Here is a 26,688-nt window from a genome sequence, read left to right as displayed (position 1 = left end):
GGTGTAGATTTGTTCTAAGGTGGAGAGTGAGCAGCCAATAATGCTCTCTGCTGTTTTAATAATTCTGCTCAGCCCTGCTCTATCCTGAGAAGTACAGCTTCCGTACCACACACATAAACCGTATGTGAGCACGCTCTGTATGGCACAGTGATAGAAGGCAAGCAGCAGCTTTTGTGGAAGATGGTTTTTCCTTAAAATTCTCAAAAAATACAGTCTCTGCTGCGCCTTCTTCACAAGCCCCTTTGTGTTAACACTCCAGGACAGATCCTCCTGTAACTCAATGCCTAGAAATCTAAATGTTGTTACCCTCTCCACACAAATTCCGTCAATCAAAAGTGGCTGAAACCCATATATTGCAGCTCAAAATGAAAACTAATCAAAAGACGACAGACCTTTTTTACCCCAGGTTGGTATGATGGTATCGTTCATACAAATATACAACACCTTTCCAGATCCTCACCACCATTGGCAATTATGGCTGGTGTAGAAAGACAACATACCCTCCAACGTCCCACTGATCAAAACTGGGAAGCTCATTTATTGGTCCTGAGCTCTTGCGGGCAAACCAATATGGAACTCATTCTTCAAGTGTTATTTTTCTAGAAAAAGGGGTGCTGGAACTCTCCATGAGCACCTCCCTTGTTTTCATATAATGGCAGCGGCACCCACCTGAGAGATGTCGGAACTGAGTTCCAGTGAGTTTTGGCTGGGGGAAAAAGCCCCTGGCTACAGCCTATATGGTTGTGAAGTGAACCTAGGGAGAAACGAGCCAACACAGGTTGAAGACCTGGTTCATCCTAGTGTGTCTTTCTGACCCCCTAAAATCTAGGGCTATGAGGCGGTACCTTAAATGGAACTTGAAGCAGAACGAATCACTTGTGCAAACAAAACGAAGGCAAAACTTGAGGCAGAACCTAATCACTCTGCTGGTATCCTGAAAGAGCCATTCTCAAGCAGTCCTCGCTGTAGTGGTCACATAAAGCCTATCCCGTGAAGAAAACTGGCACGCTTTAGGGTTAGAGCGTGAGCTGTGAGCAGGAAGTCCACACCCATGCGCTCAGTGGCCTTGGGCAAGGCCCTTTCCTTCTACCCTGCTGTGGTAGGTTGTTGTAAGGAAGGCTTAAATATCAAGCACTTCTGAATTCTATGTAAGACTTATAAATTATTGTTATTAAATTAAAGCCTGATGGGGGCAGGGAGACCAGTGTATTAGAGAATGGGTGATAGTATTGCATGTTTTAAGGGGCAGCGTTGAGGTCACCCCTCTTCCTGGGGCGAATTCAGAACATCGGAAAGACATTCTGTTGCAAAAATTTCACGACAAGCTGCCATCGTCTCCCGTGGGGACAGTCCAGGATCCTCCTTGCTGCTGAAGATGTGCCAATGGACCCTGCCTCAGGTGATGACAGCACTTCTTTAACACATTCGCGTCTCTAACACAAGTCTCGTTCACAACAGCAGCTGCTACTGATCGAGCTGCTTGCTGGTTAGAAGTCTCTCTCCCTCCCTCCCTCTCTCTCTTGGCTAAAAGGCTTTCGGGAGCTTCACAGACTGGTTTCCAATATGGAGAGATGTGGTCCCTTTGCTAGTATGCAGTGCACATGCTTATGCTGCTCAATCATTCAAGATGCCTTCATCTCAGGATAAGGATCTCAGGTAAGACAAAACTGGAAGTGAAAGATGTCTTGTCACCTGGCAGGCCCTTCCTTTCAACATTTCAGATTAGGTTGGGCTTGAATTTATTTGCTGCCTTTCTACAAAGGGAATCATGTTTAGGGTGGCCCACAAGGTAAACAAGGGGCAACAAAAGCAATATTATGTATTATTATTATTATTATTATTATTATTATTATTATTAAAAATCAGTAAGCATGTATGTATATCAGCAGTATACATAAAAACCAAACAATTTATTAAAATAATCATTAAACAAAAATGTTGTTCTAGAAAGGCCAGGTCCTTATGAACCTCAATGATTCAGTCAGTTCAAGCAAAAACTGCAGTCTTTTTCACAAACCCCCAGTTTGAAGTCCACATGAAAGTGAGTAACAGCAATATCTCTGTGTTTAATTGTACAGTACGGAGGTTGAGGCTGCAATCACACACAGACTTAACCTAACACAAGCCTTTATCCACAATGACAGCTGGAGTAAATATGCAGAGGGGAACAACCACAACACTGTTTTTAAAACGTGGAGGTTTGTCGGGTGGAGAGCAGAAGCAAGAGATGCAAATTATTCTGGGTGGGCATTATAAACATTGGGGTTGTGGGGAATAAATAAATAATAGCAAATAAAAGGGAGGATGGAATGGGGCTGTGTGTATCCAACTGCTACGGGCCCTTTTTAAAGCTGATTTCTAGCCCCTTCTGTGCAAACTTGAATTCACCTTTAACCATACTGTGGCATTAAATATGGTACAAATGCAGCATGAACATGGGAGAATCAGCCTGGGCTAAAATGGCTGGAAGTCGGCACCAGCTTTTAATTACATTTGTATTCCCCACTTCCATCTTATCCTCACAACGACCCTGTGAGGTGGGTTAGGCCGAGAGTGTACAATTCATGCTCTCTCTCACTGCCAAATCCAACATTTTATTTATATATTTGGTTGCTTTGGCCCCCCTGCAAAGACTGAAATGCTGGTTATGAATCACTACTAAGATGCTTTTTAGGAATCTCTGATCCAGAAATAACTTGCATTCCCTAAGCATACCTCTCCGTGGAAAATACAACACAGAGTAGAATGCATAATCATAGCAAGATAAAATGAAGATTTCCTTCTACAGGGGGACTTGAACTCACCCCAATGGCAAGAGTTCAAGGGTTGTATTAGCAACAGGGAGAAGATTTGCCCTAATGTGAAAGACTTTCCTTTCATATGCCATCTAACTTTGTATTCTCGATTTATAATTAAATCTCCAATACCCAGTGCAAGCATTGTTTAGCTTTGGCCCTAATTGGCGAAGGCTTCTGCAATGTTTAAGACTCAAAGCTACATTGACAAAAAATTATGGTACAGCTAACAGCAAGATGACACACTCAAAAATTCGCTGGCAAGCAAGGCTCGTTTTAACAGATCCTAAAGTGACATCCATAAAGCTGTCAGGCTTTCTCCGAAGGACAGTCATATCCGCTTCATGTTTCATGCGCCAAATTAATTGTTTCTGACGTTTAATTTATAACCTAAGGTACTTTCAAGTTAAAACTTGACTATGATAACAGTAGATTAGAGTTGCGCTCTGTTTGACAGAATAGATATTTCAAGTTCTTTCCACTGAGACTGAGGGTCCTGACATGGGTGTGTGTTGCACGCGCATGAACCCATACAGCAAGCATGCTCACAGAACACTGATCCCTCTAAGCAAAGTGGAACTGCACCATCACCCTCCCTCTCCGAGGCATGTTGCCATCACCATGCTTTAATCATGAAGCTCCATCTACTGGAACAAAGGAGATATGCACACCAGAAACAGCTCAGGTCCATGCCTGCATTGTTTTTCAGTCCAAAAAGAGCATGCTTTTAATATGAATAGGTGGAAATCCAAGAAATAAGTCGTCTACATTGCAATATAAATCATGCTGAGCAAAATGTCAAATGCACTATTTATTGGGGGACTGCATGATACTGACATGACAAGCAGGATTATTTACAAAAGTTAGCTACATGGCTGTCAGTGGAGAATTTGACGCTGACTTCAGGAGCACTGGCATATAGATATAGATATTTCTTGATTTTCACTTATAAAGATTTCCTATCTGTACAGCAAAAAAAAAAACGGTCCCTAGAAATATTAGGTGTATTTAAATGACTAATCAGCAGGTCTGTTAGATGCTAAGCTCCAAATATTTTTGAAAATCAAAAGAAAGATCTGCTACACAACATACGATCAAGTTTAGATGGTGGCAGAATAGAGGGAAATTATGCTGGACTGCAATGTTCTTTTGGCATTTGGTCATGGGGCATTCATATAAAAAATCACATTATCACTCAAGGCTGCAAAAGAATTTGGTTAAACTGGATTGCACATGGTTTCTGTGTACTTCAATGATGATGATGATGAAAATTTCTTCCCCATAACGTTCCAGGGTGTATTACAGTGTTAAAATCAGTTAAAATAATTTATACTAACAAACCTACAATATAACCAATAGCCCATCATGTCTTTTTGGAAGACAGTTGGGATTATTGCATCTGAACAGGGTGAGCATTCACTCCTTGACCTAGGTGGAATCTACACACACATAAAAAAACGCTGTGAAAATGCTTTTTTTATATTAAAAAAAAGTTTTTAAAAATCAATTGAATTTTGCATAGCTCACTGTCCCCATCTTGTGTCACATTTGTATATTGCACTTTACAACACATTTAAAACATTTTATTTGCAGCCGTGTAGCTGAGTCCCTAGTTCACACCATCACAGTAAACCCTAGCCCAAGTGAGAGCAGCAAGCCACAATCACTGGCCTAGTGTTACATCTGAACCAGGGATCATGGTTTGTTTCGCCCAAGCAAACCCCAATGGATAAAGAGTAACTGAACAATGAATAAACCTTGGCTTCACATTGTATGCTGTTTGGATCAAAAAGGCCATTTCCAAGGGAGGGGCATAGGCGTAGTTGGTATTTATGTTAGGAGGGCAGGGTTTATGTGGGGGGGGGGCAGAACTGAGCTATTTGCGAGGCAATTGGTCAGTTAGTTTTTTGGTGTTTTTTTACTTACTTGGTAGGAGGGCAGCTGCCTCCCTGGTCCAAAGGGTATGCAAATTTAATAAAACAAAACAAACCACCCTGTGATCCTCGGATGGAGGTATAGAAATTTAACAAACAAAAAATAAATAGTCTACAAGGCAGAGCCCCCTCCTACTGTTGTTCCCCAAAAATAGGAATTCAGTGTCATGCTGCATTTGATTCTGAGTTTCTATACAGCCACCAGGAATAGCAGCTACTGAAACCACCTTATGCAATTAAAGAGAATATCCAAAAAAAAATGATCTACAGGTGGTAATTGACGGTCGGTAAGATTGCAAAAAATGTGTAAGAGAGGATCAAACTTATATTTGAAATGTCTGGAAGTTGAAGATCATTAGTACACATGTGGTGGCTATGCAAGCTTGCAAAGAAATTTTGGGGAATGGTTTACAATGAATTTTTAAAAAGTTTAGATTCACCTTCTCTAAAAAGCTAGAACCCTTCGTATTAGCAATAATAGGGGAATATTCCAAAGTTAAAAATCTTTTCCTTTATGCAATAGCGGCCACAAAGAATAGCCTATGCAAAGTTTTGGAAGGAGGAGGCAACCCTGACCAAAGAACAATGGCTGCATAAAGTAGAATTCACAGAATTGGCAAGCTTAACAGCCAAAATAAGAAATTGGGCAAAAAATAAGGATTGGAACTGTTTTGAAGAATATTTAAGAAGAGACGGTATCATGGTTCATTTCCAGGCAGGAGGATGAACTTGACTAATTACTAGCAGTGGACAAGACAAATGAATAGAGAGGAAGGGGTGGAAATTTATTTGGGGATGCAGCGATCCAAAGAATATGTCAGTGAAAGAGAAGATTAGGACAGTCTGCTCACTGACTGGGTACGTAAATCCATGCCTATAAATGTGTGCAACTTTAAAAACGAAAACAAACAAGCAATCTTCTGAGGACGAGGAGGAGAAAGGACTTATGGCATGATCCAGTTCCTTCGTGCATCTCCTCCCATTGCAAGAGATCTGGCAGCTTCTCGCTGGAGAGATGCAGGCTGCGTTTGCTACCCCAGCACCCGAGATTGCGATGGATCCCGCTTTAAACCGGCAGCAGCCTCTTGGGTGCAAAGCAGACCGGGCTATCAAGGGGCGCGCTCGTGCCCTCTCGCGCATGCGCGCCAACGCGCCCGCCACCTTGCCCACGTCAGTCCCTCTCCGGCGTCTTCTCCGATTCGGCCAGTAAGGGAGACACGCCTCGCGAGGGGCGGGACTAAACGAGCCTCCCCCAATCGTGGCGTAGGCAGGCCGCTCGGCTGAGAGCGCCCCGCCCCCCACCCCTTCTTCCCTTTCGCCGAAAGATGGCGGCTGCCGTCGTGGGGCCTGGTCCGGCCGCCGAGGAGCTGAGCCTGCTAGAGAAGTCGCTGGGCTTGAAGAAGGGGAACAAGTACAGCGGACAAGGAGAGCGGAAGGTGAAGAGGAACCGGGGGTGCCGGGGAGGGAAGGGGGGTTGGCGGTTAATGGAGGGAGGGAGGAGCTGGTCGCCTCCGCCAGGCAGACCGACCGACCGACGCGCGTTTGAATGGAGATTCTCCACAGAACTGTATAGGCTTGGAAGGGGGTCCCCAAGGCTCATCTAGTCCAACCCCCTCTGACACATGGTCCTATGAACTGTGCCGGTGCCAGGATGTTTTGCAGCTCTCTAGGCAAAGCTAACTGCTTGCACAAAATAATAATAATAATTGCTAACTTCGCAGGTGTCTCGTGGGAGGACGCTTGAAACTGCTAAATTGGCAAGAATAAGTAACCTGACTATATAGACAGATATAGATAGATATATCTTTGGCCACCTCATGAGAAGAGAATACTCCCTGATGCTGGGAAAGATTGAGGGCACAACGAGAAGGGGACGACAGAGGACAAGATGGTTGGACAGTATTTATTTCCTTGACATCTGATGGGAGGGCGTTCCACAGGGCGGGTGCCACTACCAAGAAGTCTCTCTGCCTGTTTCCCCATTACTTATTTTGTAGGAAATCAATAGCTGAAATATTCCAAATTGGACCCACTTGTATTTGAAATATTATGAAGCAAGGCTTTGGGTCCCCTTGGTGTTCTTTCTCTGTTCAGTTTTTCGGCTTTTTTGATTGTGGGTGTGTTCTGCTGAAAATGATAAAAACAAAAACCATGTGTAGAGGTAAGAGCTTTCGTGTGCATGCACACTTCATCAGATACACAAGTGTGCATGCACACGAAAGCTCATACCAAAATAACAACTTAGTTGGTCTTTAAGGTGCTACTGAAGGAATTTTTTTATTTTGTTTCGACTCAGACCAACACGGCTACCTACCTATAACATGTGTAGAGGGTCATAAAACCACATTTCTTCCTGTAATCACCTGGGATTGATTTCCAATAAATTTAGTTGGACTTTTATTTCACACAAGGTAGCTTTTCTTTTATAAAATGGAGTTTGACAAGATGCCTTGCAGCAGAAGTTCAAATCTTGTTCTACATCCGAATAACTGAATTGGCTTGAATTCCTTCTCTTAGACTCCTGTACTACAGATGAACAATGGCCCCAGTTTGACAGGACTGACAACTATAGCCATCCATTTAGTCAAACAAGCAAAGAAGGAACAGCTGCTTGGGAGCACCATAGAAGAGAAAGCAATAGTTCAGCAGTGGTTAGAATACAGAGTAACACAAATAGATAAACAGTCCAGTAAAGAAGATATTCGATTAATTTTGAAGGTAAGAGTAACAATTTCACACACTGAAAGTTTGGATCTCAAGGTAGCATAATTGCTGGGTTGTTTCCAATTAAGTTTTACTCAGAGTAGACCCACTGAAATTAGCAGTGTGCTTTTTTTCCAATATGAACTGAATTTAACAAGTGGCAGTTCATATAGAATATCTCTTAAGGTACTCATGGTAGTTGACTATCCCATTGAAATCAATGGGATTTAAATGTGCGTAGCTTCGGATGCACAATGCTCTGTGCTTGGTACCAAATTTTCAGTCTGATTTTACTTTCGGTCTAATTCTTAGTTAATGGATTGTGTGACTGTTCGTCCTCCTGAAAAGAGCTGTCATTCACTGGTAACCAGTGGAGGCTGCCCATTGGAACCAGGAGACAGACCAATAACAGGTAGGGCCAGAGTCCTCTTTGCTGACTTCTGCAAAGGTAGCACTGAGACTTGAGAAGGAAGCTGACAGCCAGGGCCACCCCCTGAACTCATTGTAAAGAAGGAAGGAGGCAGGTGGGGACTGGCTGAGAGCAGTCTGAACTTGGTGAGGCAGTGCCCCATTAGCCCTTATGGATCATCCTCCACTACTTTTCTTCCATTCTTAGTTCATAGCAACTATTCTGAGTAAGGATACATTATGCCTATATATTATAAGGAACTGTTGGGAGAGGAATGGAACAACAATTTTCACTCTATATTTTCAGTCCCTATCTGCTTTAGCACCCTGAGTCAGCATTGAGCAGAGTGGAAGAACCGGTTGAGGAACTGGGAGACATGCCCAGACTACATATTCAATTACTCTGTAGTGATTGTGCATACATATAGGCCCATCAGTCGTGGTGACAGTATGTGGAAGAGTGTATTTTAAGTATTTCTTTTGTTTTGAAGTGCATTCATTTTGTTTCTTTCTAGGACCTGAATTCATACCTTGAAGACAAAGTCTATATTACAGGACACAATTTTACTTTAGCAGATATTTTACTGTACTATGGACTGCACCACATCATAGTGAGTACAAGCTTGGTATTACAGCTTTGGTTGGGAGATGCCTTTCTCTTTTCAGAATTTGATTTCCGTTCCTCTGTCAATAGTAACTTCAGAAGAAAAGGGTCGTAACGTTTCAAGGGTTTTTCCATTATGTTAGTGTAGAATAGAAAAAACGTTTGGTGTTTTCCTGACTATATTTCCATAATATCAAGGTTATCTGTATCTTATACATCTGGAGCATGAAAGCAACAAATTGGGGTTCTTCCCTCCATCTCTAATATTCTGCAGGGTGGAATGGGGGCAAAGGACCAGTCCAAGGTCATCCATCGGGAAGTTTACTTCCCCAGCCCTTTAACCTTTGAATAATTATAATAATAATTTATTATTTATACCCCGCCCATCTGGCTGGGTTTCCCCAGCCACTCTGGGCGGCTTCCAACAGAAATATTAAAATACAGTAATTTCTTAAAGATTAAAAACTTCCCTAAATAGGGCTGCCTGTTTCCATATTATGCAGCCATTACATTAGTAAACATAGTAAATAGAACAATAAGCACAGAGTGAATTGTATTATTTGAATATTGGGGTTGGCAAAGTTAACATAGGTAACATATCTTGGGTTAGGCCAAGTTTATGTGATAGCAGAACAGATGAAACCAGAACAATAAAAGAACTCATAGTTTTTTGTTGTTGCATAGGAATGAGGATTGGATCATGGTGGTAAACTAGTGAAGAATCTTATTTAGTATGAAATCAAATGAATGAGCCATATTTCCACAATTCAAATTTTGAGACCTGATTTAACAGGTTAATGGACACTATATATCGCTGCTAATCGTAATAGTTGAAACTTACTTTTTCTTCCATTATTTAGGCTGACCTTACAGTGCAGGAGAAGGAGAAATACCTTAACGTCTCTCGTTGGTTTAATCATATTCAGCATTATCCAGGTATCCGGCAACATCTGTCTAGCATAGTCTTCATCAAGAACAGACTCTACAATACACATTAAGTGCTGTGTTAGGAATTCCTAGGAAGTGAAAAACGTCCTTTAGAACAACTAATGTGCAAACCTTGGTTTCTGCCATTTCCCTATGTGAAGCTGAACAGTTGGTGCCTAAAGTAATAAAGTTGCATTGAGTAGCTGTCTAGAAATACGGACTTCATTAAAACAGTTGTTTTGGCAAATTTCAACAAGTGAAATGTGAATCAAGCTTCTTAAAGTAGAACATTTCTTTTAACCATACCGATATATAGGAACTTAGCTTTTATCATATGGAAACGTATAGAACTTTTACTGCAATATGTCAGCTGTGCTGTTGGTCTGAATTGTATCATGCATAGTACTCCCTTGTATTTTTCTCCTATGAATGTTTACACTTGTTTTGTAAAAAGTTACTATGAAAAAATATATTGTGCCAATAATTTTGAAGCAGAAGCCAAATGTATTGGTAGCAAATCATATTTATGTGATAAATTATTTTAAAAGCCCTTGTTTTTATTATTTATTTCTAGGGGTTGGGGAAGATAGGAATTGATACAAAAGATTAAAGTATCAAGAGTGAATGGAATAAGGAACTAATCTTTTAAAAACAAAACTCATACTATCTTAGTTCCACAGAAGCCTCTTCATTATATTTTCTGCCGTTTTCAGGCTCCCGCCTTTTGTGCCTTATTATTTTCAGGCAGCAACTTATGCCCAGTGCAAAAAAATGTAGGTGGTCCTCTCTCTAGTTTAGGCACATTCCATGTTCAGTAAGAGGAGCTGGTGTTTACATATTACAGTACATTTAGGAATTGTTGACCTGCAGAATGGTTTGCAGGCATTTGTTAATACATACATCTCTGTTGGTAACCTGACCAGTACCAGAATAGGAAGGTACCCAGAAACTCAATGTGTACTATTCCTGACCTCCTCAGGAAGGGAAATATACAAATGACAGTGGGTTGCATCGAACTGCATGAATGGAACAGACTTTATCTCCTGCCATTCTAACAAGTGGAGGCCAACTGTATTATTTTGCGGAAGCTGCTACATACATAGTGCCCATCATTATATAGTACATAGCATGAGACCCACCACTTTATCCCTTTCTAAGCCATTATTTTCGTTTTCATTATTTTATTTAGAAGAATTGCATTGACCAGCCCCATTTTAAGTAACAACAAATATTCTACTTTGCTTTTATGAGAGAGCACCCCCCCCCCAATAGTTAACCTAACTTGGGGCTTTAAATCACTGTTCACGTTTGGTGAGAAATGTATTTATTCCTCAATTTTAGCCTTACTATGTACACCAGGATGAAATGATTTTCAATCCATTGTCAGGCGATTTCCCACACCTTGTAATGGGTTCAGACATGTGGCAATCTGTCTTGGTTCCATCTGGTATGAAACACTTTGTTTTAAAGTGGGAGGAGAAGAATCTTGCTACGCACAGCAAGGGATATGGCAGTGCCATGGAAATCTACGAAATTCAAAGAGTGATTTCGAGGTGTCCTATGAAAGTATATATTTACATACTATTGGATAAATCACTGCCTTTCAGCCTAACCTAACTCTCTAGAGTTGTTGTGGAGATTAAATGAGGGGGAGAACCATGTACCCCACCTTGAGCTTGGGGGAAAAGGTGGGTGGGGGGAAGGAAATAAAATAAACTTAAATACGCATTTATAGCCATGCAGTCTCAAAACAGGTTACCTATTATTACCATCAGCAAGATAATACTATTTCTTTGATTCAAGCAGTACGGATACAACTTTGCCCCATACCATCACTCATAGGAGTTAAGTCATCAGAAAAAAAAAAGATTGGGAAGAAAAGTTTTAAAAGGTTTTTGCCTGCAGGTAGGACAGCTGCTATCTCTTTTCTAGTGATAGTTTCCATTAAATTGTAGGGGTCTATTATCCTGCTTTAAACCATCCTTACTCTGGACTGGCCATATTTCACTTTTTATCTTTCCTTTTTTTGTCATAGAATTAAATACATGTTCAATCCTTTCTCATTTGCCTTTTTAAAAAACTGCCTCTCCTGTTTTTATGGACTTTTAACCATCAATCTAAAACTTGTAGAAATGTGGTGGTTTAATAGATTGGTGGCTTTTTAACTTTTGCCCTTTGGAGAGCAATATTTCTTCTCAGCATCTGTAATTAGACAAGCCTGCTGTTCTCCATTATCAGAACACTCCATTTCATATATCCTCCCTACACTTTAAAAACACTTTTCTGTGTATTAGGAACCATAGTGCTATACTTCTGATGTAGTGAAATGAAATTATGTCCTTTCGCTTCTAAATAAATTGGGTCAAATCTTTATCACAAAGCATTTATAAGAAAGAAGGCCTATTGTATTTGTATGCTTTTTGAATATTACAGATTCTTGCGTACACCACCTTTGCATTCCAGCACTCCATGTCATGTGTGGTGGATCTATATCATTAGCTATAGCCCCCCAAGCTTTAGAGTAATGTAGAAAAATGTTAAAGATTGGAGAGGGAGCTTGATTTTGTAGTGATTGCTTGTTACTGCTTTGCCTAGCGTTTCTGCAGGCGTAACTTTTATTTCCTGTATGGGTAGTGACTGCAATCATTTCAGCTGCTGCTGAAGAGAGCCTGGCTCATCCTTCACTCCCCTGAAAAAAGGGGGAGGTTGGCAATTTTTTTATTGTGGTTGCATCTTAAGGATTCCCCCCTTTTCCATTCCTGTGTTACCTTGGCCCCCCTTAGGAAGATATGGAGCCATTAAACTTTCCATTTTATTGGATGAACTAAATCTCTCTCAGCTTTTTCCAGTCTCATGATCTAACGTGACAGCTCGTCGGTGATGTCTATTCCACTTCAAAGAGGCAGGTAGCCTAGGGCCAGCCAGCTGTATTGTGGATTCCGTGGATTTGGCTTGCTGTTCCTGCTGGGTGTCATCTGTCTTCTTAGTCTTGCAGTGGGTAATTTTTGTGCTCCCCCTAACATCATCTGCCTGAGCAGTTCCTGCCTGGCAGGCCTGTCTGTCCAGGTTGAGCATCAAATATGGTAACCATATGACTAATCTGACAAGGCAACTACTCCAAAGAGTGCAGCCCCAGGCCTGCCTTGACCAGGATCATCATCACAGCCCACAAACTTCCAACAATCACGACCAGGGTCTCAGTCTTCCATCACAGATGCTGCCCATGGTCTTATTCTGCTCACGCAATGTATGTCTCCCTTTCTGCTCAAGCCCCCCCCCCAACCCCTCTCTTAAAGGCTGTCATTCCAAATCTTTGTGTGTCGTGAGAAGTCTGCCTCAACAGGTTTGGGTTTCCCTGCCTGTTGCCAGCATTTGACTCAAACACCGCCACTTGGATGAAACAATCCTTTAGTGGATTATCATTGCTAGACAGCCTGTGGGAAAAATGACAGGACTCGGCATGTTAATCCGAAGATTTTACAATCCAGAAAGCCGCTAACACTAATCATAAATGGCAAGATGATCCCTAAAAGAGAAAGCGGGTTCCCTAGCAAGGCAAACGTGACACAATTTGTTTAGTAAATCTTCCCCAAAACTCTATATGATGACTACATATGTTGATTTTCATGCTCAGAGCCATAAATATTCCCAGAGCTTTATGACTTGATGACTCCATCGTATGAACTGACAGGTACAGGATCTGCAAACGCTGCCTTTTTATAACTACTGCCTGCTTTCCTTTCCATTAGAAAGAAAAAGAAAACGCTTCAGTGACTAAACTGTGACAAAATTATGTGAGCATACAATGCAAAAAAGCAACCTGAATTGTGCACCTGTGCACCAGACCCTATTTTATGAAAGCAACATTTGTGGCTTTGAAGGCCACCTGTTAAAAAACTGACTGCCATTCAGTTCAGTTCTGTAATTCATACATTGCATTTCCCCCACTGCATAGAAATATAGAAATATCTCTACAGAAAAAGGCATTTAGACCATCATGTATGAAATGTAGCCTGCATGTTTTGCTGTATGACTGCAGGAGTCATACATTTGTGCCAAAATAGCTGTTTCACTATTGGAAACGTGTGCTCTTTGCTGTAGGAAAATTATCTCTGTGCAGGGGGTAGGGAAAGAGATATGAGGCACCTCGACTTCTGACAATTGGTTGCAAGATGAAAGTCCTGTCTTTAGCAAAGGGGCTAAAATCTTATTTGGTGATTGGAGCGGATAGGAAGGAAATTCTCAAACCAACACCTGGAAAATTATTGACACTATATTATTGGGGGTAGGGGAGTCAAATGATCAACAACATTATGAATAACTAGTGGATAGTGCTGCAACAAAAGCACACTACAGAATAGCCGTAGTTGTAGGCAAGTAGCAAATACCACCTGCCTAACACTCCCCTCCAACGCATGCTTTTGCTAAATTACTTCACACAGCTGATTCTGGTGTACCTTTCTGACAGCTGCATTTACACCTTAGTGCTCCCTCCTCTATGAAGGGAAAAACATGGGTATAATACAGATTACAAGGGCTTTCTGTGCAGTCCATGCAAGTGTCCAAGACAACACCAGCCCCAAATTTTCTTGCTTCCTATTGCCCTGCCTTCCCCACCAGAATTTCCACTATCCTCAACCTAAAGAGATGCTATCTACATAAACCATGCTTCCTCTGTACAGCTCATTGGGTTGGATTAAAGGGAGGTTTGTGCAATATTGTGTTTGTGTGTATTTGGCTTTTTCTACAACTGTTCTTGATACTCTCTCTTTATGGTTCTGGTGTCCCAGTGTGCCTGAGGAAAGATAGGCAATCAGTCTACATAAGATAATCTTTATTGTCATTGTCCCCTTGCGGGAACAATGAAATTACTCGGTTACCACATCCACTCAGATAAAGCATTCCACATAATCCAAAATTACTACAAAACCCTAATTAAAACAGTGCAATACGATACAATATAACAAGTAAAATAAGATGACTTCAAAGTCCAGACTTTCCATGTTAAATGTTTTGAGCGACAATCAAAACTATCAACAATGCTTTTTATTTTATGACATGTATTTACTGTCTGTCAAGGGCAGATTCACACCATTCAAAGGGCACTCAGAGCACATTTAAAGCACATGAATTACCACAAATCTTTCTAGAATGCTATAGTTTTCCCCTCACAGACTTACAATTTCCAGTTACAGGTAGGTAGCCATGTTGGTCTGAGTCGAAACAAAATAAAAAAATTCCTTCAGTAGCACCTTAAAGACCAACCAAGTTTTTATTTTTGTATGAGCTTTCGTGTGCATATCTGATGAAGTGTGCATGCACACAAAAGCTCATACCAAAATAAAAACTTAGTTGGTCTTTAAGGTGCTACTGAAGGATTTTTTTTATTTTGTTACAATTTCCAGAACCCCTAATAAACTACAGTTCCCAGGGTTCTCCAGGAGAAGCTGCACATTGTAAATGGACATTCAATGGAGATTTGAGTCTAAAACCCTCTTAAAAGGCTTTCAAGCTATTTTTTAATAAAAAAATACAAAACACGGTAAAAAAAGTAAATAAAAAAACAAGCCACGTGCACTATCACCCATCAACAAAGGCTGCAATCCTAACGCTTACCAGAGGGTAAATCGCATTGAAATCAGTGCGACTCACTTCTGAGTAGACAGGGTTAGGATTGCACTGTCAGGCATCCGAACAGTTCGCAAACTTGCATTTAAAAAATGAAAGATACAGTACCCCCAAATTAAAAGCGGCATTTTTACAATATAAAGTCAGGGGGGAATAAATGTAAAAATAAAAAAATAAGAACACGCTCGCACACAAACACAAAGGGATATAGCGATCATATCCCAGCTGGAGGCTGGCTTCTTCTTAACTCTTTAACACTAACCATCATCATGACAGTATTGAAAGAGCATACAGTATAGGCTTGGGTGATGTCACGGCCACCAATCCCCCTCCTCCCGCACTCGGGCCGCGAACTTCCCGGCAAAACGAAAGCGCGCATGCGTCCTACTCGCAAGGCTTCCCATCCCTGCCCTCACAGGCACTATGACAGCTGCGCATGCGCTGTCCAAGCATTGAGCCCAAAGTCCGCCCCACCGCGGCGGTTGCTGGCAGTAAGGAACGAGATGAACGGAGGGGGTCCTGTGACCCTCAGCCCAAATAAAACTGGAGAACCGCCACTGTCCGGCGGCGCTAGTAAGAAGCGAGGCTCGCTGGGGGCGTCGTCCTCACATCCTATATTAAAGGGTAAGAAGGACTCGGATTTTTAACCCTCAGTGAGGTGATAACAAACTCGGGTGGTGCGCGTACGCAGCCTCGGTTTCTCAGTCTAGAAAGGAGTTTCCTAGAGCGCATGCGCGGCATAGGTTCTCAAGTCGGAAAGGCGCCTCCTGGGGCGCATGCGTGAACGTGTCCTGTTGTTTGAATGGGCTTCTCCAGTTTAGGCGGCTGTTGCAAAGCTGTGGCTGTAGGAGAGACATGTTTTCTGTCAGCTGGGGCAGATGAAGGCGCCTGGTTATGCTGCTGCAGATGCACCATGCGTTTCTTCTCTCTGCGCTCCTTCCAGAGGTCATTCCTGGAGGTGGCACAGGAAAGGGAGTGAAACTTAGACAAGTGGGATACCTTTCAAATGTCATGTAGATCATTCCACTTTTTACTGTGCTTCCCAGAAGCGTGTAATACAGACTCATATTATTAACAAGGGATTTTTGGCATGATATTGTATACAGTGTGTCCAGTGCCGGATTTATGTATAATCTAAACAAGCTATAACTTAAGGCCCCCACTCTCTTGGGGGCCCCAAAAAAAATTAAAGAAAAAAAAACCTGGATGTACATTTCCAAAATATAAGATAAAAACATACAGCATCCGTGTTTTGTGTTGTGTAGGCTCCTATGATGTACATATTTTGTTATGTGCAAATGGCTTTAGATACCCATTTGGTCCATAAATTACCATATAGCATATATGTCAACACAAAAAACAGTGACAATTTGTTGTTGACAAAAGACAGCTGGACCATAGCTGCCAAGTTTTCCCTTTTCTAGCGAGGAAGCCTATTCAGCATAAGGGAAAATCCCTTTAAAAAAGGGATAACTTGGCAGCTATGAGCTGGACATATAAAGAGCACCATTACCTTCAGTAGCTTAGGGCCTCATCAAACTTAAATCCGGCCACCAATTGGGGTTTTTTGGTGGGGGGAGGATTAGTATAGTGCTGCTTTGCAAACGAGGGGCTGTAGTGTGGATTCAACCATAGTCAGAACAATATTCTGGGTACAATATTCCCTGCAAATATTTCATTAAGGTTTTCATATAAAAGTCCACAAAAATGTTCACTCCTTGGTACATGCCTGATATCAGATCTTTGGAACTTTCTTAGAGATTAGCTCTGAGATCCTCCAATTGCTCTGAAAAAATCCTAACAATCCAGTCCTATGCTAGGTTATGCATGGGTTTAGGTACAACTAATTCTACATCGATCAGGTTTTTTAAATCCCAAAAGTTATGATTGGACTGCAAGACCTTTCAACTTGGAGAGTGGTGGCAAATGGTGAGAGGCTTGACATTGTCAAAGAAAAGGAAAGGGTGCAGACTGAGCATAAAACCCCCAATGAGTTGAATAATAATGAAGTTAGTTAGGCCTCTTTTATTTCTTTTAAAATATGCTACTCCAACTTTTATAAAACATTAGAAAAGTTATCATTAATCTCTGTGTACAAGCTTTAAAAAGCTCAGTTATTTCTACTGTATTCAGTATTATTCTGTCTACAGTTCTAATTGCCTCTTTTTTTTCTTTAGGAAGCAAAGTAGTATTTGAATAGTGTAGCTTATGTTGCAAAGTTATGTGCCAATCCTTTCATAGTTAAAAGGCCTTTTACATGTTTGGCTGCCTCTGTTAGCCGAGGGGAATGCATTTTAAGGGTGATACAGCCCAGGCTTCGTATATTTCACTGGCTGGTTTACTGTACTCAAACTTAGAATTAGGCCTGGGTGATATATCCATATATCACCCAGGACTGGTATTAGGGGCAGATCGCGATGATGAATATTATTTCACTATAAGGCAGCAAGTAGCAAAACTAGTTCTTCATCATCCTGGAGGCTGTTCTCTCCCTGTAATTGATGGAGAAAGAGTGAAATCAAGATAAAGTACAAGAGAAAGGAAGAGGTGGCCTGCTAAAAGAGGAGATGGAGTTTGGGGGTTCAGAGAGAGAGAGAGAATCGGAGAGGAAAGAGCCACCATGATTTCTTGCAGGTCCCTGGTATCGCATACATGTTTTTATTAATCATGAACATGTCTCTTTACTTTTCTTGTAGATGTTGGAGAAATATATTCCAGAATTTTGGATCACAGACCTGTTATTCAAGGAGAAATTCGTTATTTCATTAAAGAATTTGAAGTAGGTTTGATATTATACATTTTGAAATAATGTACCTTGTAAATGGGGGAGGGGATAGTTCTAAAGTACAGTCATCTTAAGATTTCAGAGAAATATTTCATGAATGGCTGTTAACCTTTTTTATAAATAATAAACCCACCATTTTGACAAGTAAATATTTTTATAAATTTTTTTATTTATAATTTTCATTTATATATATTACAACAATTATTCAATCATCATTTTAGCAATACATACTCCTGACTCCTTCCCCCTCTTTCTGTGGTTCTTTACATTTCTTTTCATCTTTCTGCATACTCCAAATTATCTCAACATATTCTGTTATATATTTATTCCCGTATATATCTCTTATACATTTTGAAACTGCAGGTTTTTACATTAATCCTGCCAGTGTCTTAATCTGTTTACAGTTTGTAAATACTCAGTAAACCATTTCAATTCCTTTTTAAAAATGTTATCTTGATTTCTTATTCTTCGGGTAAGTTTTGCCATTTCTGCATAGTCCATTGACTTCTGTATCCATTCTTCTCTTGTCAGGACCTCTCATTTCTTCCATTTTGGGGCAAATAACATTCTTGCAGCTGTGGTTGCATACATAAATAAATTTATATACTGTTTAGGTAGTTGTGATCCTATAATTCCTGAAAGAAAAGCTTCTGGTTTTTTGTTATCTTAAACATCTTTTTCAGTAAGCTTTAACCTTATTACAAGATCACTACATATGAAAAAGGTATCTTCTTTCTCTTTCTCCAACACATATTCAATTTGGATTTATACATCACTGCCAAACTACTAGATGTTAGGTACCATCTATATAGCATTTTCATATAGTTTTCTCTTAAACTATAACCTACTGTAAATTTTATATCCACATTCCATAAATATGCCCATCCAGTTCTACATTATGACCAATATCTATTGCCCAATGTACCATTGAAGATTCTTATTTCTTTCAGGTTTCCACAACTCTGCCTCCTACATTTATTCCATTAATGCAGGGTTTTTCTTGTTTTTTCTTTATTTGCCAAGCTAATAATTTCCCTGGCTTGTTCACTTCTTCAAATTGTTTCTGTTTTAAATACTTAATATTCCACTCTATTCCCTGGTTTATTTTCCTTAAATATTGCATTTGCAATATCTTGCTATCCTGTTTCATTATCTCTTTTCAAGGGGAATTTATTCTTTTTGTTTTCTTTTTATTTCTTGTAAACTTTCTTGTTTTTTCTGCTCTCTTATCTTTCTTTGGTATGCGCTTTTGTGACAAGTAAATATGGAATAGATTATCTGCAGCTTTTAGATGTTTGCATTGCTCATAACACTGTCTCTTGAAAATGCCAGCTGTTGACATTTGGGGACCTGATCTTTAAAAGCATGAAAATCATAATTTGGCAGTGTTTCAAAGCATCGGAAACTTGTAGTTTCATTTACAACCACAAAGACTATTAGTGTGATTTTTCTTTGTTTTTTTGTTTTTTGTTATTTACTTTTTAATAAAAGATTAGATTGTACGGCGTCTGGCCTTACTATCCAGGTGGAAAGACACACCTCTCCTTCTCTCCTGCTGCTGTCTTTAACACTGTCACTGCTGCTGTTTCTAGTAGAAGAAACTACCACAGTAGCAGGAAATGGCCAGCAGGTGGTGGGGGACCTCAGTAACTGGTGCAAAGAAATAGGCATTTGAGAGCTTTCATAGGGAATCTCCTTTCCATACCTACAACATTAAAAATTATCCCAAGGAAATAATACTTAATTCTTGATGTTCATAATCTGTCTGAAAAAGAAAGCATCTTTTAAAATTACCTGTAATGTAATCAGACTTATATTTTCCCATATTAAAGAGATGCCTTTGTTTTTTGTTTTGTTTTTAAATGTTGAATATATTTTCCACAAGATGGCAGCAAAACCTCAAGCTGAATGGTCAGAGCAGAGGTGTGTGTGGACCCTGAATTTAGTGATAGCTCCCAGTTGGTTTCTGTTAAGAATTGTTGATGAAATGAGCAAAAGCAAAACTTTGGGTTTTAATTTTTTATATATATATAAATGAGGTGTGTTAATAATGAGGTTGTGCTCCATTAACATTTTGAAGCATTAAGTGAGAAAGGTCTAGATATCCTGTACTGTTTAAGAACATTTTTAAAGGGAGGGTCCATTTACTAACTTCAAGGTAGCATCTAAATAACAGCAAATGAACCTCGTGGAATATATAGAAATGCCCCCCTTTTAACTTTCTCAATAGGAAAAACGTGGTCTCCGAGAAGTGCGGGTTCTTGAAAACTTGAAGAACACAACTTTTGAGACAAATGACCAAACTCTGCCCAAGTGTGAACAAATGATGCAAGGAAACCTAAATGAAGCTCTCGGGAGATGTAAGCTAGAAATTACTGGGTTTCTTCTATGCCTTTTACAAAGTGTTTGGATTCTTAGACAGACACCAAGCAGCTCCACATAAAGTTGGAGTCTTTATGTAAAGTAGCCATCAGGTAGCCCTTTTATTCACACCATTATGGGCCATATTCAAAAGGAGATAGAGAAAGGTACACTACTTTACTGAAGCTAAGCAGTCTAGGTCTGGTTAGTGTTTGGGTGGGTGACCACCTGGGAACCAGGTTTATGCCACCCTGGGTCCCATAATGGAAAGAAGGCAGGATATAAATGTAGGAAAATAAAAACCACTGTATGAGGTTGAAAGAATAAGATGACTGGAGATATACACAGGCAGCAAAACTTGGGAGATAATTCTATTCCTCTTTAGCCATATATTTATAAGTTGCCATGTTTAAAGCAGAAAATGGTTGCAGATATTACATTTTTATGTAGTTTGTTTCCCAGCATCCTGCATAGATACAAATGTCTCAATGACTAGCAGAAAAAGTGTTATGCAACATAAGTGAATGTTGAAATTAATGGAATATGTGTAGGCACAGAATTTAGACCACCTTGATTCAAAAATCTCAGTGGCTTTTAAAGTTCACCCAGCTGGGTCAAAAATATTATGTAAGACTAATCTAACCATAATTTTTTTCTTTATATATATTTTGACAAGGGCATCCTGGCTGAAACTAGACCTCAATACGGTTAAGATCCACAGCTTCTCTGTGCAGTGAGATTAAATATCTCTTGTCAGAAATCCCTTAAAATGAGAATAGCCAATGAAACAATTGTAACCTATACATTTCAGTACAGGTAGCCAATGAAATGATCAACAGACTCCAGGGGAGAGAGCAGGAAGAAAGAAAGGTAAGGATTAATAAACTCGTTAAGAACTAATGCCAGGTCTAACCTGCAAAGTATTCTGGTGATATTCTGTGTAGTTTTTATGTAGTTTTTCCTTGCACCAAAACACTCTATGGTTTCAGAATAATTGTTCTGCAGCCTTCAATCTTCCCTTCTCTACTTTTTCATTCCCTACACCTACAGCTAGTTAGGTTTTGCTATGGTAAACGGGATTTTGTGGTTTCCTTTGTTCCTTTGTTTGTTCGTTCTTACTATCTCAGCAGCAAGTGTTCTGCTGCTGAGTCTTTACATTATATCTTAATTCTGCATCCAACACAGCATATAAGCCAGAGAGGAAACAACTGGCTGTGAACCAATTAATGAATGCTTTAGCATATGCTTAGTAGTGGATGCCTTTCAGTTAAATATAATATTTTTGTCCAGGTACATACCCGCTCTGTCACTGAAAAAAGCATGCTAACACATAAGGGGAGCTGTGCTACCTCTGCCCCGACCACCATTCTGCCTTTCAGCTTGTTAAGGGCTACTCAGTGAAGCAAGGAACCTCTTGTATTTGTGGAGGCTCCCCATACCCTCGCATTCTGGACCTTTAGATTTTCTTGGGTTCCAACAGTTTCAGAGAGCCTCCATGACCACAAGAGGCTCGCTTTTTTCCCTAGGTCACCCTATGTAAGGTGGAAGGAGACAGCCGGGGGGGGGGGAGCTAGCACCCTAGTCCCCACAGTCTCCTCCTTGCGTGTGTAGCACACTTTCCAGATGAATGAAGGGTGCTACTATTAATCCATAAACTTCAGCAACATGTTGACTTGGCCACTTTCCAACCCAGCATGGATTTAAAGTAAAGCTGCATTTAGGGGTAATGCAAATACATAGTTTGCATTCTGCAGGCCTCTGATACATTACATGCTACATGTGTTGAAACTGATTATCCCTGAGACTGCCAAACGGCAATGTGCAAGAAATTTGCAGATTCCTGCAGAGCCTTCAGTAAAACATAATATGGTTCTAGAAGCTCACTTTCCTTCGGAATAGCTGCAAAAAATGTAGAAAGGTTGAGGAGAGCCGCCATTAGTAAGCCTTCAAAAAGCACTATAAAAATAACAGAGTTACTAGATCTCTTCCACTTTCTCGGTATGTGGAAAGTTTTTCTTAGAATTTCCTTCACAGCTTGAGAAAGGGGAAAGAGATGGTTAAAGAAACCCAAATCCCTATTTTTCGTGGAACAAAAAATATCCAACAGAATGGAAATGTAAATCTTTCCTGCTTAGTTGAAAACACTGAACATATTATGAATACAGCTTATTGAAATGGAAGTGTTTCATACTTGTGGATGTTATTTAATGAAAGGCCATATTATAAGAGCATGTGACTCACTGGAATCTCTCACATGGCTGCACATTGCTTGTTTGTAATACAGATATTCTAAAACCTCAGGATTAGGAAAAACTGTGCAAGAAGTTAATTCTCCATGTTAGTTCTGTCCTTCACTATTATGGATAGGCAACCTGTTCAGCTCTTTAGGCTGTAATAGAGCTGCATTGTAAGATGGCTGCAGCTACAGTCAATGTTTTTATTTGTATATGAAAATGATGGATAACATTTAAATGATATCAGACATAATGTGAATGTAAAATTCCCAATTTATTCAACTTGGCTAAAATATTGGGAGTATACCACGGGTACACACATTCCCTCCTCTTCGCTTACACACAAATTCTTTCCTTTAGCCATGATGCAGTGTTAGATCTGCACCAATGTATACCTTTACCCACTTCAAGCGCTGGCGTCAGTCACTAGTTTGAACCTAACCACAGTTAAAGTTAATATTGGTGCAGATGTAATACAGTACCATGGTAAGAAAGCCCCAAAGAGGTGGTTTCGGGTAGGGCTGGGCAATACATTGCTATGTCATCTCAAACCGGTTTGAAGTCCGTGTGGTGATATCAATTTCATAGTGTTTGACCTGGCAATATATCGCAAATCACGATGCGCATGTCTGTGCTATGCAAAAACCACGACGTGGGAAAAACCATGAAGCCAGCCAATGGCTCTACATAGCTCCATCCTTATTTCAGACATCATGACTGCTGATATTTTCTGTCAATACATGTGGTAGCAATTTATTCATATATCTGGTAGATTTATCATGGTGGTGGCTGTGTGAAGACTATAGGAGATCCACAGCCAGGAAGATTTATAATGTTTGTGTATAATGTTCAGAAATAGCACAATAGTGAGGCTTTAGTATTGGCTAGGGTAAATGTATGTTGAACATAATGCCCCACACCATAGAACTGACCATGCTCTTTACCATGCCAGCCTTATCTTGTGTTGCTTTATTCCTTAATTGGAAAGGACGGCTGAAAAATTATTTAGAACCAGCTTTAGTTTGCTCGCCAGATTTCCCTTCCAGCCTCTGCACCATCCTGGGCATGCTGAAAAATAATATTTTGTAATTGATGGCTTTCCCTAGTTTATGTGTGATTAGGCAGCTTAATTCTACATGAACAAGACAGTCCTGTGTCCTGGCTACACTTCACGTTTCTTATGTGTGTATATCTTAAGATGGAGGGCGACAAATACTAAATACAAGGTTCTTGTGATCCAGGGTCACTTTTTATTTTTTTTAAAGGAGCATATCAAAAATCAGTGGTTGCAATGCCTTATTTCATGCGTTTTGCTGAAGTTAGGTATCAGTGCTGGATAAAAGAGGTTATTAAATGGAGTTGCCACTGCTTATTAAACTTTCAAGTTAAATATTGAGTGTTGCCAGTCCAGAGTATTGCCAAGGACTTACTGTGTCTGTCTGGGTATTTATGTAAAAACAAACACAAATTGAAGTGGCTGATAGGATGATTTTAGAAATACAGATTTTAAAAATACAGATTTTGCTTTATTCATTCACTTAAATTTTCCTTGTTCTGTGCTGCCTCCTCCAACAGTACATAAAGCAATTTGCCCACACACTGTAGAATAGGCAACAACCATTTTGCACAGGGGTTACATTCCTGACCCTCGCGTGTGTTGGCGGAGTACCTGGAAGCCCCTTTCACCCCCTGCCCCCTTTTCCACCCAGCCACTTCTGGGTTACGGCGATGTGTGCATACACAGTCGTGCGTCAGTTGGTTGTTGCCTGTATACAATTGCACATACTATGGGAAAAGCGCTAGAAACAGCACAATCCAATTTACAAATAGCAGTGTAAGAAGAAAGAATAAAGTGCAAGGGGAAGCCAAAAACTAGATTTAGCAGATAGCAAATAGCAATTGTGGTGGGGAGGGGATAAATCAGAATGAAAGCAAGCTGCAGCAGGGAGGAACTGAAGCAAAAACATGGTTGGGCCGTTGTTTTCTCACCCAGGATGGTGGCAAAGTATAAGGGCCCCTGTTATAGTGAAAGCTGGCTTCCATTCTCGCCTTGTTAGCAGTGACACCAGGTCTGCCCTGTAAACTACTTGTCACCTTTTTTGTTATATTTTTGTACCACAAAACCGAAACTGCATGGATGTTTCCTTTTGTAACTTCCTTTTCCTTCTCAGCTTCAGACTGAGAAGCTAATGGTTGGTGAAACACGACGCAGAGCTCTGTGGGAGGAGTTCGTGAAGGAGCAGCAGAACGCAAAAGCAGTCGTGGACGAAGAGCACATCAAAGCGATGGAGCGGCTCAAAGAGCAATATGCCGCAATGGAAAAGGACCTTGCTAAACACGCTCTTTAAGAAACTCTCATGCTCAGTAAGATTGTTCCTCATTTGCAGTATTGCTTTTCTTCTTATTCCAACGTCTTCCAATTTCAGGGTTACCAAGGAAGTACCAGAATTCAAATAGCATAGTAGGCATAAGGGGGCTCTATAACTGCTGTAATTGTTCTTTGGCACTGATACTGGCGGCATTCAGGTGACCAAGCCTTTGCTTAATAAGCCAGGATATTCTCAAGCTCAGTGCCATCACACTCACTCCCTTTGGTCCCCATCTCCTTTCAGTGGAGAAACAAACCAGGAAGCCGCAGTTAAGCATGGCTTCCTGTTGTGTCTGAACTGAGAAACCATGCTTAATAGCTTCCAAATAAGTGAGAATTTGTAAGCCAGCTTTAACCCCATGGACATGGTCTATTGTGTCCTGGCTTGTTTGGAAGCCATTAACCATAGTTTCCTGGTCCAGACGTAGCTTTAACTGAAGTTTCCTGGCTTGTTTCCCCACTCATATAAAAGGAGGAGTGAAGGGGCTCCATACAGGTACATGAAACATAAACTGGAGTTACTAAACTTAGATAGGATTTGATTGTCTGAGGCAAGTATTTATGTTAAGTGTTTTTTTAAAATAAAAAAACAGGTCTATGTAGGAACATAAACAGTATTCTCCCTTGATAATCTAAATTAGTTTCTCTGTTTCTATGTACAACCATTCATCTTGTAAATGCATCCCATTCTTCATGCAGGGAAGTCAAATGAGCACTTTCACAATTATGCCTTGGCTTTCAGAACAAGGATGATGGTGAAAATTAAATTTGAGAAATCCTCCAAAGCTACAGAGTTATGGAAGTACAATGCCCTGAGGTTTATGGACAGACTTTTTGCTAGAAATCTCACCACAAAGAAATCTGAAAGATCTCTCCAAAGAACTGATGTTGTTGTTGTTTTTTTAAATAGAATAGCAAGAATGGGTGACAACCTGAGATTTTCAAAAGTATTATTCCTCCTGTTTTATAGCATTACAGGGGACAACTACTACTTTTTTTGAGCACTGCGTGTGAGCAACTTTTGCTCGAGATGAACAACTTCACATATCAATTTGTGTTCCTACAAGGAGATGGTATTATGGAGCATGATGTGCTCCTGTCTTCACTGTGATTAATCTGCATTAAATATTAGAATAACGGAGGGAAAGCTCCTTGATTAGTCCTTTGTAACCTAACTTTCAAAGAATTCATTAATAACAGGATGAAAGCCAAGGCAGGCTAAGTGAGGAACAGGAAGATCAAGTGTTATTTTAACAGCTAGGCAGTGCATAAAATAGGAACATGTAAAACAAAATTACTCATTATCTGTGTTGCAACTGCAGATGGCCAACAATGGTTGCCTGTGTGAATGTATGGCTTAGTGTCAAGGCTCCATCCTGGCAGCCTGTTGATAATGTGATTAAAGTGAGCAGAGGAGATGGAATAAGTATTTGTGATTTCTTTCAATAACACTGAACCTCTGCCAAGCTGCTCTATCCACTACCGTAGGGCTGACAGCTTCATCAATCATCATCAGGTACCTGGGCTGAAAAGAGCACTTGCCAGCACGGAGGCATGCTGGAATGTTGTGAATTCTCTTGTGGATGGCGGGGGGGGGGCAGGAGGGGAAATGGATGACTTTAAAGCATTTCACACGCTGCGAGGGGGGCGGGGAGAACCTCTAACGAAATTGATGCAAAGCAGTTTTTCAAATGTCTGTGAACTCACTGATGTTGGGAAGTAAATTAAGAATCTGCATGGCTTATTGTAGAATTGAATTTGAGACAGTTCAGAAGGTCGCTCTTGGTTTTTAACTCTGTGTTGGTCTTAAGAGCAAATACCAACTTCTTGTAACTTGGATATTGGTTTTTTTTTAAAGAATTTCTCCTGTTGAAGTTAACTTAAGGTATGACACCAGCTGTGTGACCCTTCCATGGGTTTTAAAGCTCTGAAGCAGGGATC

The 26,688-nt window shown here is 40.4% G+C and overlaps 2 protein-coding genes across 2 annotated transcripts; both read left to right on the top strand.

The window, feature by feature from the left end:
• The first annotated feature begins 6,046 nt into the window (after positions 1-6,046).
• On the top strand, positions 6,047-9,921 carry EEF1E1 (eukaryotic translation elongation factor 1 epsilon 1). The gene is made up of 4 exons (XM_035126299.3): positions 6,047-6,165; positions 7,247-7,447; positions 8,356-8,451; positions 9,305-9,921. The coding sequence occupies exons 1-4, from the start codon at positions 6,055-6,057 to the stop codon at positions 9,440-9,442; spliced, it is 546 nt and encodes a 181-aa protein (XP_034982190.2). The 5' UTR covers positions 6,047-6,054; the 3' UTR covers positions 9,443-9,921.
• A 5,562-nt stretch (positions 9,922-15,483) lies between these two features.
• BLOC1S5 (biogenesis of lysosomal organelles complex 1 subunit 5) lies at positions 15,484-26,173 on the top strand. Its single transcript, XM_035126204.3, has 5 exons — positions 15,484-15,623; positions 17,696-17,778; positions 20,015-20,144; positions 20,957-21,015; positions 24,551-26,173. Exons 1-5 carry the CDS (start codon positions 15,503-15,505, stop codon positions 24,725-24,727), a joined length of 570 nt encoding a protein of 189 aa, XP_034982095.3. The 5' UTR covers positions 15,484-15,502; the 3' UTR covers positions 24,728-26,173.
• Positions 26,174-26,688: the final 515 nt, after the last annotated feature.

The sequence above is a fragment of the Zootoca vivipara genome, chromosome 8 (assembly GCF_965207765.1).
Source record: "Zootoca vivipara chromosome 8, rZooViv2.hap1.1, whole genome shotgun sequence".
Lineage (NCBI taxonomy): Eukaryota > Metazoa > Chordata > Lepidosauria > Squamata > Lacertidae > Zootoca > Zootoca vivipara.
This window is presented reverse-complemented; position numbering and strand designations above follow the sequence as displayed.